The sequence below is a fragment of the Pan troglodytes genome, chromosome 10 (genome assembly GCF_028858775.2).
Source record: "Pan troglodytes isolate AG18354 chromosome 10, NHGRI_mPanTro3-v2.0_pri, whole genome shotgun sequence".
In the NCBI taxonomy this organism is placed as follows: Eukaryota; Metazoa; Chordata; class Mammalia; order Primates; family Hominidae; genus Pan; species Pan troglodytes.
This window is the reverse complement of record NC_072408.2, coordinates 8611547-8626492: the sequence shown is the minus strand read 5'-3', so window position 1 is coordinate 8626492 and position 14946 is coordinate 8611547. Positions and strand designations below refer to the sequence as shown.

The 14946-nt window shown below is 44.1% G+C and overlaps 1 protein-coding gene across 31 annotated transcripts in view; it reads right to left on the bottom strand.

Moving 5' to 3' along the window:
* Positions 1-14946, bottom strand: part of ERC1 (ELKS/RAB6-interacting/CAST family member 1) — a 536900-nt gene that overhangs the window by 18821 nt on the left and 503133 nt on the right. For 3 of the 31 annotated variants that reach the window (XM_054663952.2, XM_063786202.1, XM_054663950.2), the window contains exon 19: positions 5063-5183. The exons of the other annotated variants lie outside the window; for them this stretch is intronic. In XM_054663952.2, the coding sequence (XP_054519927.1) occupies positions 5063-5183 (121 nt within the window). The remainder of the gene's footprint in view (positions 1-5062; positions 5184-14946) is intronic. 31 annotated transcript variants of the gene reach the window in all.

Below are 14946 nucleotides of genomic sequence, written 5' to 3'. Positions count from 1 at the left end.
GCTCTTCAACTCCTGGCCTTAAGCAATCCTCCCACTTCAGCCTCCCATAATGTTGAAATTACAGGTGTGAGCCACCACATCTAGCCTAGTTTTTTCATTTCCGATATCCTTGTTAACAATCCTAATTCAAGCTCTCATGTTCTACCATCTTGCAATAGCTTCACAACTACTTCAACCCTGGTGTAAGAGTAATCTTTCTAAAATAGGCTGGAACAGTTCCCTCCTCCTCTTCCAACATCTTAAATGATTTCCTTCCTACAAAATAAAAGACTAAGCTTTTTGGCATGGGAGCTACTGCTCCAATTTCATCTCCTGGTACATACCTGCCATTCCCTGTCTTTGCTTTTCCTTTTCTCTCATTCTAGAATGTGGACAATCTCACTTCCTACACATCTTTCTTCTCTATCTTTCTTATCCTTCACGGTTGAGCCCCTTTTCTCTGGAATGCCATCCCTGGTTAGAAGTGTAAACTGCTACAGTATTCATTTTGTCCCCTTTCAATAGTTGGTTTTATGTTTAATTCCCCAACTGTTCTTCAAGCTCCTTGGTGAATTCTTTTTTGTATACCAATATTGCCTCGTAACAAAAGGCCTGCACGTAGCAGACAATCTGAAAATGGTGAATGAAATAAAGGAATAGATACTAATTCTGGGGAAAGGCCTCGATAATGTTCTGAAGAGCTATTTAAGTTCAAATTTGAAGCATGTCCAAACCAAAACAATCTGATGATACAGGCCCTTTGGTAGACAGCAGGGCACATAAACTATACAGTGTAGCACCCCACTGTGTATAGTTCTTAAGGGATGGAATACGGGACAAGTATAGGTACGAAGGTGGCCTCTGGCAGAAATTCTCTGGCTTTTGTGTGCTGAATGTTATTAAAATGCGTTCTGTTCTTAGTAGCTGTTCCAGCCCTCCCTGAACTCAGAGTAGTAATATGATTTCTAGAGGGACTTGAGCCAAGAATCACAAATGCAAGAGCAACTCAATCTGAATGCTCAAAGCAACACAGGCTGGAAGCGTATGCAGCAGAGGGAAGGGGAGAATGCCTCACCCTACCACTGCGCAGGGAAGAAACGGACAGAGGAAGCTCAGCAGAGCGGGAACATTTCAGAGATGAGGCTCTCCAAGCACATGGCAGACAAAAGCATGCTTACGACTGGCTACAGGGAAAACCACTCAGGCCCCCTTCCCTCTTTGAGTGTTAGGATAACTGCCAGAGAACAAGCTGACAGTCCAAAGAATAAGGAATGCGAGGGGGCTGAATGGAGAAAGACAAGCAGAGCTGAGGGGTGGGCTGCTTGATTCAGGGAGACTGTCCCAAACATTTACCGCTCAGCACAAGTCATGATTTTAGAACAGAAGCGACATTTTCTCTCTAGTAAAGATGTTAGAGAGAGCTACCAGAACTCCGTGAAATAAATTTGTAAAACAGAAAATACAGTTAAAAGTTCTGTGGACTTGGCCTGATTTCAAGGTAAACAACTCTATTCATAGTCACAAAGCATGAGGTGAAAGGGAGCAAGTATTGATGGGTATAAAGAAGGGACGGTTACAAGAGGGGTCAGTGAATGAACTCCTCTGTGGTTGGCAGCGACTCAGATTAATTCCTTTCTGCAGATGGTTTGGTGGAGGGCAGGAAATTATTCAGAAATGCCTAGTTTGGTTTAAGCAGACAAGAATCTAAACTTGAGGTTCTAACAGCTAAGTCCCAGGATGTGTCACAGGCCATGAGGTCTGAGCTGTAATCTGGCATGATGTTCGGAGCCTTTTGGAGCTGACAGATCAAGTGGAAATGGTGCTCGTCCTGGCCAGGTCTGGCCCACAAGCCCCTAACTTGAATCTGCAGGCTTCTTAGGAGATACGAAGACATAAAATAACTTCCTAGTTTGGAATTTCACACAACTGGAATAAATGGAAATGTACTTTGCCGTAAGAGCATCTATTGAATAAGACATAAAACTTACACAGTCAGAGGGATCTGGAATCCCTCTAACCCTCTGCAATCCCTCTAAACCTCAATCTTTTTTGCCCAGGCATCTATTTTTCTACAGGCATCTGGTCACTTTTTGACTCTACAGAATCCCTTTAGCACTTAGTACCAGGGAAAACTAAAATTGCTCTTGAAGAATTTATCCTATGGTTATTTCCCACTCATTAAAGTTAACTCCAAAGTCCTCTTTCCTTTCAAGTCTGCACTTGCAGAGACTGTGCAAGTGGGCCGGAAGTGGTAATGGCTGTGAGGCTGCTGTGGGGACTTCTCCTTCTCCCTCCCTGTCCTTTTTTTTTTTTTTTTTTGAGATAGAGTCTCACTCTGTCCCCCAGGCTGGAGTGCGGTGGCGAGATCACAGCTCACTGCAGCCTGGAACTCCTGGGCTCAAGTGATCTTCCTGCCTTAGACCGCTGAGTAGCTGGGACTACGGGTGCGCACCATCACACCCAGCTCCCCTTCCTACTTTGTGATGAACTCCTTTGCCAGGCAATGTATGAATTTGTTTTTACAGGAAGGAAAGGCTGTTGCTTAGACCAAAAGTAAGTAAGATGTTACTGCTCTCCCATAACTAACTTTGAACAAAATGGCATAATAAACACGAGAGTTTGGGCCGGGCGCAGTGGCTCACACCTGTAATCCCAGCACTTTGGGAGGCCAAGGTGGGTGGATCACGAGGTCAGGAGTTCAAGACCAGCCTGATCAACATGGTGAAACCCCGTCTCTACTTAAAAAAATACAAAAATTAGCTGGGCATGGTGGTGCGTGCCTGTAATCCTAGCTACTCAGGAAGCTGAGGCAGGAGAACTGCTTGAACCCAGGAGGCGGAGGTTGCAGTGAGCTGAGATCGCACCACTGCACTCCAGCCTGGGCAACAGAGTGAGACTCCTTCTCAGAAAAACAAACAAAAAACAACAAGAGTTTGGCTCCATTCGGGTCTGTCTATCCAAAGTCAAAATTCCACTGCTTAACAATTTGATAGTTCACAGTCATCTCCTCCAGATTCAAGTGGTGATATAAAGGGACTTCCTCCTTTCTTTCCCTCATGATAGAAGATGAGATTCCCTGGATGGGAGGGAAACTCAAGTATGTAATTACTTTCTTGTATTATCAACAACACTTTATGCCTGGCATGTAATAAGTGTTCATTAAATATTTATTGAGTGAATGCTAGCCATATGCCTTAGGGTAGCTAGATTTATCTTCCTTCCTTCCTCCCTCCCTCCTTCCCTTCCTTCCTTTTTTCCTTTCCTTTCTCCCTTCCTTCCTTTTCTCTTCTCTCTTTTTTTTTTTCTTTTGAGACAGGGTTGCACTCTGTTGCCCAGGCTGGAGTGCAGTGGTGTGATCATGGCTCACTGCAATCTCTACCTCCTGGGCTCAAGTGATTCTCTCACCTCAGCTTCCCGAGTGGCTGGGACTACAGGGACATGCCAGCACACCCCACTAATTTAAAAATTTTTTTGTAGAGAGGAGGTCTCACTATGTTGCCTAGACTGGTCTTGAACTCCTGGCCTCGAGCAATCCTCCCACCTTGGCTTCCCAAAGTGCTGGGATTATAGTGGGGAGCCACTGTGCTTGGCCTAGATTTTTTAATGTTAGGTCATCACATATTTCTACCATTCATTTTCAAAGGTTAAAAACAAAACAAAAACAAATCAAGAGCTTCTCTGCTTCCCAGCTATGGCACTGAAAACTCTGCAACTGCACTGGCAGCCCCCAGCCCTAAAAGAAATAAAACAGTTAAGATTTCTAGTGAATCTATATAAAAACATAAATTATCGTTTAGTTTTCCACCCTGTCCCCTATCCCCGACCTGCAGCTCAGGCAAATACCCAACAATGGAACAACGAGACCTACAAATGCTATACCCAAAACAGGCCAATTCTGAAATTTAGACTCATCAGCCCGGAAGGGAGCTACAAGAACTACTAGTCCCATTCTCTAACCTTACAAGTAAGACAGCTGAGGTCTCAAGAGGTACAGGGCCAGGTACACAGGTTAGACTGATAGATCTATCTGTTGTAGGAAAACTTAATATGTATCTATCACGCCTGGCCAGTGGTTAGAGGATCAGGCTCTACTGCATCCAGGTGCACAAGCTCTCCATGGAGAAAAAGAGGAAGTCTCCCCTACCTGAGAGGAAAGCTTTACAAGGAATCTGGTCTTGCTAGCTGTCAGACCTCTTCCAGCTGTCACCACTCACAGTTGTTTATTATTCTTTGCAAGGTTAGAGTCAACCATTATTTTGTGAAAGTCAACAACTGAGAGACCAAGTAACCCCAGCAAAGGTGGACAAATGAATTGGGGTCAGTGGCAATCTACAGGACCAAGAAACACGTGTTGCTAACACCTGTCGCTCCAAATTAACCTCCTCGTGCATAGCAGGAGCTGGAACCACGCACTACAATAGATACAACAATTCAGTTTTAAACCGTTATCTGGACAAAAACCAGAACAAATGTTTGCTTTCTGATGATTATATTTTGTATTTGCAGATGTCACCAACATACTCATATCTTAATTTCTAACTTACTTATGTCTAGACACTTCTAAAATTCTGGCTGTCTTCCTGCCTAAAGCATTCTTCCCTAGCTGAGATAATTTCAGTTTTTTCTACGTGATAGTCTGTGCCTACAGCAACTTTCCAGATTATCCTCTTTCCTGAAAAGTTATACCTCTCTAATTTTTTAGAGAAAGGGTCTCACTGTGTTGCTCAGGTGGGTCTTGAACTCTTGGCCTTAAACGATCCTCCTGCCTCAGCCTCCTGAGCAGCTGGGACTACAGGTGTGTGCCACCATGCTCAGCAGGTTTTATCTTGATGTGGGTGTTATACCTTTTCTGAACAAGCTGGGAAGGGAGCTGAATAGAACGGGAGTTTGGCAAGAGAACAGAAAATATGACTATAAAAGACAAAAATGAGAATTAAAAAAATAAAACTCAACAGGAGATTTACATTGGTCTGATGAGCTTCTATGCACTAAGAAAACAGGGGACCACCTCTTCTACAGAAATGTCCCTGGAACACCAAAGGAACTGTGACGTGGTATCCCACTCAAAGAACAAGCCAGTTACCCTTCTGTGTGGAATGCTTGGACGAAGTACAGTCCTGAAGCAAGAGATGGACGGATGGACTCTGGAAGTCTTTATCAGGCCAAAGATTTGCAGATGCAGGCTTGAGAAAGTGTGGAGTATTCTAAACAAAGAAGCAGATTTCCCAGTGAGGCAGATTTTTAATCCGGTTGTCTAAGCTGATTTGGTAATATCTCACATTACTTCTTACAAATCTATTAACTGAAGTGAACAGAGACGTTCAAATTAAGGGCTCGTCATTATAAAAATGGAGAAAAATTTCCCTCCTTACCAAAGGGACCCATCAGAGCAGCAGCAGGGCTCTGGGAATCGCAGACACAGCCAGGTTAGCTAGTCCGCCTAGCGTATTTGGTTTGGCTCTCAGAAATGAAAAGTGTCAAAAGGGAGAAGATGAAGAAAAAAAAAAAACAAAAAAAAACCCCAAACCCAAACAACTAATAAGAAACCTAATGCTGAAACTGTCAGGGTGGTAAGAACAAGGCTTTGTTGCAGTTGAGATTTAAGTGCTAAACCAGCACAAAGCCTGATCCACGTCCAGGCAATCTCTCAGGCCAGGCAGAAGAGAGAAGGAAGTTTCCCCCCAGCCACAGTGGCACGTGCTCAATGCACCCTCTACGTCCAGGGCTGCACTCTGCTATTTCCAGTGCGTGGTATCTGATTCTAGGGCCACTGTGACAGGGAGAAACTGGAATGGCGCCCACAGAGAGCTATGGATCTTGCTGGATTTTCTTTTTTTTAGTATAAATCTGATACATTCTCTGGGTGGTATCTCCTGACTCCCTGGTGAGATGACGAAATGACCCTTTGATGTGATACAAACTCCTGGCCCAGTAACTCACAAGGGCCATGGAAGGGGTTCCATGGCTGCCAGAGCTCTAGGGTCCTGTGGGCTGCTCTGAGTGACCCCGGGGCATACCTGCCCAGTTCATGGCACACCACAGGGACATGGCAAGTTGTGTCTGACTTGGCTGGCATTGAGGAGGATGGGGGTGGGGTGGGGCCTGGAGTTGCATGTTACTAGTTTTGGATTGCTAAAGGGAAAACAGTACTTTATGTGATTTGAAAGCTCTTGGGGAAGGTTGGGGTTGAAAGAAAAATATTCCCACAGCCCCCTAAAGCTCAGAGAATTTTGTTGTGTGTTTACTTAGGTGAAGAGGTGTGAGAATGAGGGACTCCCGGGACGTTTCCAGTCCAGTCTGGCTCAACGAATGCTTAAGGCTCTCCATACTTGTGAGTGCAGTTCCCCCAGAAAGTGTGGGTGAAGCCACGGAGCTCCAGGCCCCACATGGCTTCACACAGTTTATTCCCACACGGAGGGGAGGCGAAGCCCGCACCACAGCAATCACTCTGGAAGGACCGCCAGGTCCTTCTTCTTTGCCTCTCTTTCTGAGAAAACAGCTGGAGAGGGCGGTGGGCCCACCCCTCCGAAGCAGCCAAGGGAGACAGTGAGCTCCACACAGGCCAAAGGCATGGAATCACCCACTGCACACCGCCCGTGGAGGCTGCTCCCAATCAACAGCTGCCCCAGCTACTCCCATGTTGCAGCACTTTCCAACGATCCCAATGCCCGTATGACAGCTGCTGGCAGCCTGCAGGGTGCCACACCAGACAGTGCTCAAGAGCTGGGCTCAAGGCTCCCACCAGCAGGACAGGGAGAAGAGAGCTGCGTGGAGTCACGGCCCTGCAGGAGCCTCTTAGTAAGATATTCTTAGTTATCTACTCTTCCTTTTTCTCCCGGCAAGAAATCCATAGTGCTTGGTTAGTGCACAACACCTAGCACAGACATGTATCTATCTGCTGTTACGCATTCCTGAAACACTCTGCTTGCACTAGAAGGCAAATGTCCCTGTGGCATCCTGCAGAGGAGTTAACATTAGTGAATGAGAACAGCTACAGACAGAGATGCCTCTGACAGGCTAAGAGGACTTTCTTCCCAAGGTTGCACAGGGAAGTAGTGGGAAAAGGTCTGAAATGGAAGAAATGTCCAGTTCTAACTCTGCCACTTAGCTTTACCGTCTTGAGCCTCTCTGTCCTCAGCTTCATTATGTGTATAAACGGGAGATTAGATGATTTCTAAATTCTTTCCAGATTTAATAATCTGTGGCTAAATACAGCTCATCCCTGGTTTGCCTTATAAAATAACAGTAGAACAGTGATCCCTGAGAGCCTGCAGGCCCTTTCTTTCCTTTCTTTCCTTTCCTCTCTTTCTTCCTCCTTTCCTTTCCTCTCTCTTTCTTTTTCTGTCTTTCTTTTTTGACGGGGTCTTGCTCTGTTGCCCAGGCTGGAGTGCAGTGGCATGATCTCAGCTCACTGCAACCTCCACCTCCCGGGTTCTAGTGATTCTCCTGCCTCAGCCTTCCAAGTAGCTGGGACTACAGGTGTGCAACACGATGCCGGGCTAATTTTTGTATTTTTAGTAGAGACGGGTTTCACCATGTTGGCCAGGCTGACCTTGAACTCCTGACCTCAAGTGATCCACCCACCTTGGCCTCCCAAAGTGCTGGAATTACAGGCGTGAGTCACTGCACCTGGCCCCTGCAGGCTATTTCTAGTTGGAGTTTTTTGCTTTCGTGAAGTCTTCCCCCTGCAGCTTTTCTCTGTCGTATCATACAGTGCTAAGAAAACTCATTACTCCATCTTTTCCATGAGTCTTTACCTTCTTGCTAGTTGTATTCTGACATCTATCTGTGGCTTACTTACTTTTAGAAGTAAGTATTTTTTGGTTCAAATTTAGGCTCAATCCTTGTAAAAGGTTGATGTGATTTCTCACATACTGTAGATCGGGAGTCTCCAACTCCCAGTACTGGGTCCGTGTGCTGGTCCAGGCCCTGTTAGGAACTGGGCCACACAGCAGGAGGTGAAGGGCTAGCCAGGAAGCAAAGCTTCATCTATATTTACAGCCGCTCTCCATTGCGTGCATTACGGCCTGAGTTCCGTCTCTTGTCAGATCAGCTGAGGCATTAGATTCTCATATGAGCGCAAACCCTATGGTGAACCACGCACGCGAGGGATCTAGGCTGCGTGCTCCTTATGAGAATCTAATGCCTGATAATCTATCACTGTCTCCCATCACTCCCAAATGGGACAGTCTAGTTGCAGGAAAACAAGCTCTGGGCTCCCATGGATTCTACATTATGGTGAATTGTATAATTATTTCATTATATATTACAATGGAATAATAACAGAAATAAAGTGCACAATAAATGTAATGTGCTTCAATTATCCTGAAACCATCCCTTCCCCGTCTGTGGAAACACTGCCTTCCGTGAAACCAGTCCCCGGTGCCGAAAACGTTGGGGACTGCTGCTCTAGATGTATCAGGTAGCCTAAAGTTGGAGAATCCTAAGAATAAAGATGCTCAATCATCAGGCCTGGGATACAATGAAGAGGTTAAGCTGGTTTTTAATCTGGCCATTGGGTCCCTCCCTTTTTTGAACCCTCCTTTTCCCAGTCTCTTCCTGTTTGTATCATCCTAGATACACTGGGCACGCTAAGGAGAAACTGACAACACGCTGCCCTTCCTAGAAAACTTGCACTTAGAAAGGCAGTGCCTCAGAGAGATGCCTCATTCAAAGGAACAAACCGAACCACTGAAATTTCAGGCACGCAGGTCGGAGCCTTATCCAATATCCCATCACACTTTTCTGTTAAGTTGGCAATAAGATGTTAGTGTCCGAAGTTTGCTTTAGAGCTTACGTTAGAAAAGAGTAAGATGTTTCCAGTCTGATAACATTAAAAACTACTATTTATCTTTAACAAGAACACCATGAGAAATCCCATCAATCACAACCTGATCTTTAGGGCTATTAAGCATCGTTGCACTTTACAGCAAGATCTGTTATCTTTAGTGTTAAAATTAAAGACTCTCTTTCACTCGTTCAGCCTATGCTAGGTAGGGGCACTTCCTTTTGTGCCTAGGTGGTCTTTTGTATAAAAAGAGGTGAACAAAGCAGGAAGATAGCATTTATACAGCGTAGAAGAATACCATAATCTTATCTCTGGAAAATTCCTGATGTCATTCACTTGCTAAACAAGCACCTACTTCATATTTTATGGCTTTATGTCTCTTACACAACTCTTTTAGAAAGGGCCAGAGACTCAGTGCTTTTCTTACAGCATTCTTTATTGAAGTAACCAGCAGACCCTGAATGGCCCCTAAGGGAGTATTCAGTAATTACTGGACATAACAGATTCGCCAGGACCCCCTACCTTTTAACAGGCAGAGCCCCACAGTTTATTTGGAATGCAGTTTCCAGAGCTTGTTTGACAGTCAGTTATTTTGAAACCCTTAACAATTACCCAAGCAGTAGTTAGGTTCGGAAGTTGTTGCCATGAGCCTATTTTACCCATAATGTCTGTGGTGGGCTGAGCTGTGTCCCCACCAAATTCATAGGTGGAAGCCTAAATCACCAGAACCTCGGAATGATGTGACTGCATTTGGAGACAGGGCCTTTAAACAGGCGATTAAGTTAAAATGAGGCAGGCAGGGTGGTTCCAAATCCAGTATGACCGGTATCTTTATAACAGGAGGAAATCTGGACATACAGAAAGACACTGGGGAGCACAGGGAGAGAGAACAGACCACGTGAGGACACAGCGAGCAGGCAGCCATGTATACACCAAGGAGAGGGGGCCTCAGGAGAAACCAACCCTGCCGACCCCTTGATCTCGGACTTCCAGCCTCCAGAACTGTGAGGAAATCAATTTACGTTGCTTAAGCCACGCGGTCTGTGGTATTTTGTTACGGTGTCCGGAGCAAGGTAATACAGTGTTGTTGGTGTGCAGTGCCATAGGACCTAACCACCATTTCATAACAGTTTATACGCTGGAAGGCGCCTTCTGAGATCCAACTCCAGACATCAGGATATGTCTTCACTTGTCTCAGTGGCAACAGAATTAGCCTGGTCCCATCTTTCCTACTTGGCACCAGAAGGGGGCCTGGGAGAAAACCCGCGACTGTGGCAGTGGCCCCAGCAACAGGACATTCTCACAGGGCATGCAGGTGATTCTCCAGAAGGCTCAGGGAGTAACAGCAGCAACAGCAAGGAGGCCCCACTAGTGCTGCCGTGGAGGGCTGGCACTTTTGGGACCAGGTGGTACTGCGGGGAGAGAGGCTGTGGCCGCACTGCCCCCAACTCTCTAGGGGAAGCGGGGCTTTCAGGCATAGGCACAGGAGTCAAGTGGAGAATGGCAGCAATGTCTGTCTGCAAACTGGAGATGGTTCATATTTCAGGGTTCCTGTCTGATTTTACACCTGGGCAGTTATGCCCCACTGGAAGAAGGGTGTGTGGTCTCACACCTTTTTGTTTAAATTTACGTTGGTTGTCTAGAGATTACTGTTGTACACAGCTACTGTTCCTACAGGAGCTTCACATCCTTCAGGTGTGCTGAGTGCCTCTGGCATGCACCATTGCAGACACTCTGTAAGAAATTTACGTTACTTGTATTTCTAGGCCATCTCAGTAAGATTGGTACCACCAAACCTTTTGTAAACAATTTAAAAGTTTGGAAGAAAACTGTGGGCAATTTATTTCAGATGCTCTAACCGGACCGGAAGACTGTCATTTCCACAGTTTCTAGTCCCACTGGCTTTAGGTTTGCAGCATTGGTGCAGGTCACACTCATGTCTCTTTGGCATTCACAAGGACTCATTTTCTTCTCAGCTTAGTTGGGGGAGCATCATCTCTGGAAGATGACACTGGCGATGACAGACCCGCGTTCAATGACCTGGATTATAGTAATTGTCGAGACTCATTAAAATTCCAGGATGGTAAATAATTCTTCCTGCAGGAGCTCAGGGACTCAGAAGGGTGAACTTTCTTCTCCCACGGGAATACGTTCAACACAAAGGAAAAAAGCAATTAGGGCAGCTAAAATACACTAAGATCTCCATAAATGCTGAGCTTTTTATAAAATATTTTTATAAAATATTTTATAAAATATTCCATATTCATATTTTAGGACTCTTTTAAAGAGTCCAGTGTGAGGCCAAGCTAATAAAAACTAGATTAAAAAAGGCTTTTGTGGCCATGCACGGTGGCTCACGCCTGTAATCCCAGCACTTTGGGAGGCTGAGGTGGGCAGATCATGAGGTCAAGAGATCGAGACCATCCTGGCTAACACGGTGAAACCCTGTCTCTTACTAAAAATACAAAAATTAGCTGGGCGTCATGGTGCACACCTGTAGTCCCAGCTACTCGGGAGGCTGAGGGCAGGAGAATTGCTTGAACTTGGGAGGTGGAGGTTGCAGTGAGCTGAGATCGCTCCACTGAACTCCAGCCTGGGCAACGCAGCGAAACTCTGTCTCAAAAAAAAAAAAAAAAAAAAAAGGCTTTTGCATTCTTTGCTGCAAAGCTGAAGGTACATGAGAACTGAATTCACAATAGGACGTTTTTATGTTCAGTTTTATTTAGACCTGGTGAGTTTGGGGTAGGTACCAGTAATAAGGATCAAGAGCTGCCCTAGTTTAGAGGTGAGGGGAAGACCTGATAGGCGAGCCACGAACACCAGAACTCCCCTTCTCTGAGATAAGCTATGGAAGGAAATGACTGGAACAATCTTTTGTATCATAATGTTTTGGTCTACAGAGGTCTCCTAATATTTTCTCTTTCTTTCTCTTTCTGCACAAACAAGATTATTCTACATTTAGCACAAGGTCCCACATATACACCAAAACTCCATGAGGAGTTCTCACATCCATCGGGAGAGAATTGCAAATAATACTTAACATCTGTGTCATTTCAACTATGTAGAAGAGTTCCTTATCTCCCTGATACTCACATCCCCATTTCCTCTTTCTTTTCCCAACTTCATCTGAGGGGATTTTATCAGAAGCAAGGCAGCCATTCTGCATCGTAAGGTCCAACTTAGTACCCTGTCTTCCCCCGGACCTTTGGTATGTCTGCCCAACCTTCCCCATATTCCCTGCCTCCTTTTTTTTTTTAAAGCAAGCTTTTCCTTGCCAGAGATTTCAACATCCAATTGGCAAGATACCCTTGTCTTCGTATTAAAAAGTTAATGGCAGCTGTCACAGAAGAAGAAAGTGCCAGACTGTGTGTGAGAGCAGAGAGGAGAAAACTACTCGATAGTGTTTCTCATCAGTTTGTCAAGACACACACACACACACACACACACACACACACACACACACACACAGTCTCAGCACCCCAACCCCTCTCTTTCCGTTCTCCAGAGCAGTCCTGATACGGACACACATTTATCTTCACAGTTCTGCAATTCTTTTTGCTGGATTGCTGGACTTGCCTCCCACAGTCTCTCACACTATGCTGCCCTTAGGTTTTTTGGACAAGAGTTCAGCATCTGAGCTGGGGAAACAAGTTCAAACATCACAAAAAGAAGAAAACCAGATCAGAAACATTCAGGCTGGGAACCAGAAGAAAGTTTGCTGCCCCACAAAGAACCATTCTTTTTTCTTTCTTTGTTCTTTTCTCTCCCTGCTGCCCCTCAGGCCCTGTCCCCCAACAGCTACATCCATTTGGCTACTTGAGCGATACACCCATCTGTGCAGGCGCGTTCAGGAGGGAAGAATGAACTGTCATGTCTGTGACTGATGATTGATGCGGTCCCTGAGTGAGGGAGATGACTCCTAGGTTCTGTGCCTAACACTGCCCCAGCATTAACACCCCCTAATCCACCACCTTGGAAAAAGAGGGGTGCAAGTTAAAGAGTAAGTGAGCAAAACCGAGAAAACAAATGGAGAAAGGAATCCAAGGAGAGGATAAGTCTGAGCCAAGTTTTGGAACAATACTTCCTGAAAATTAAAAATGGGACTAAGTGCTGGGAAAGGGACCTGGAATCCAAAGCTCAGTGAGCCACAGAGGGGCTGGCTGATGAAAGTTGATTCCACTGTGGTTCAGCCTCTGATGGGAGGCTGGCATTTACGGTGGAAAAAAAAAAAGAAGTTTGTACTCTAGAGAAAAATTATATTTTTAGCTTTTTAGCAGAATCTGCCTATCAGTTGTACTACTTCAAAAAGTTCAAAAGGAGACTGGAGGCGGAGTATTTTTTTTAAACGTTGCCATATAACAAAATGTACAGATCTTTAGGTGTACAATTGAATGAATTTTGATGAATTTACCTACCCACATGGCCATCTCCCCAGTCAAAATATAGGACATTTTCATTACCCCAGAAGGTTCTGTTTTATCCTCTTTCAGTCAATTCCTGTAAGTAATCACTGTTCTAATTTTTACCACCATAATTTATTCTGTTCCTGAATGTCACATAAATGGAATAATACATTTAGTACATAATTTTTTGTGTGTGTCTGGCTTCTTTTGCTTAACACAGTGTTTCTGAAGATTCAGTTGTTTGTATTAGTAGTTCATTCTTTTCTATTGCTGAGTAGTATTCCATTAATGATATATGATCATTTAAAAATACCTGTTCTCCTGTTAATGGACATTTGGGTTGTTTCCACTTTTGCACTTTTTCCAGTAAAGCTGCTATGAACACTCTTGTACAAGTCTTTTTGTGGACATATGCTTTCATTTCTTTTGAGTAAGAATAGGATCCCTGGGTTACAGGAGAGACGTACATCTATAAGAAACTGCTTCTCAGTTTTCTAAAATATTATGCCATTTTACCCTCTCATCACAGTGTATCAGAGTTCCAGTTGCTCCATATCTTCACGAGCATTTGGTACTGTCAGTTTTGTTAATTTTAGCTATTTTAGTGATACTGTAGTACTATCTCTTTGTGGCTTTCATTTGCATAAACACTTATTCATGTGCTTACTTTGTATATTTGGAGAGTCTGTTCAAGTCTTCTGCCCATTTAAAAACTTATGTTGTTTTAAGTATCTAATAGATACTAAATATCTGTTAAATATCTTTTGTTACTGACTTTTAAAATATCTTCTCAATACAAGTACTTTGTCATGTGTGTATGTGTTTTTGTGTGTGTATGTATGTATTTAGTGAATATTTTTTCCCAGTGTTGATGAATAGAAGTTTAAAGTTTGATAAAGTCCTATTTACCATTTTGTTCTCTTAAGTTTAGTGTTTTATGTCTCTATGCCTGCTGAATTGGGGGTAGTTTTAGCAATATATGTTAGGTGCCTTTTGGTTAATATCTGGAATTAAAACACATTTCTTTATTAAGGCTTAAAACAACCACCCATTGCTACAAAGGCTCAGTTTTATTTTATTATTATTTTTTGAGACAGAGTTTCGCTCTTGTCTCCCAGGCTGGAGTGCAATGGTGCAATCTCAGCTCACTGCAACCTCTGCCTCCTGGGTTCAAGCTATTCTCCTGCCTCAGCCTCCTAAGTAGCTGAGATTATAGGTGCCCACCACCACGCCAGGTTAATTTTTGTACTTTTAGTAGAGACACGATTTTCCCACATTGGCCAGGCTGGTCTCGAAATCCTGACCTCAGGTGATCTGCCTGCCTCAGCCTCCCAAAGTGCTGGGATTACAAGTGTGAGCCACTGTGCCCGGCTCAAAGTCTCAATTTTAGAGCCAAAAACATTGGCTTTATCTAAAATTCCTGGGTGACAAAGGTTTTAAAAACGAAAGCTGCACTTTCAAAAATATTCAATCATTCAACATACAGGTTATACATGTCTCATATTCATATATAATCCATATGGCTAATTGTATGAGATGATCTATCAAATGGGTACAATATTGACAAGTATGGTGAGGTTGGGACGGGCACTAAGTGATGGGGAGTCAACCTTAGTTTTTAAAACTCTCCAAAAGGAAATTCTACAACATTCTTTTGAATTTTTTCCATGTTGCTTAGTTTTATAGTCAGACAGCTGTTCCCTATGTTTAACTAAAATATTTCTTTTGTAATTTAATATATTATCTTGGTCTATCCTAAGTGGAACTAGAAAAATG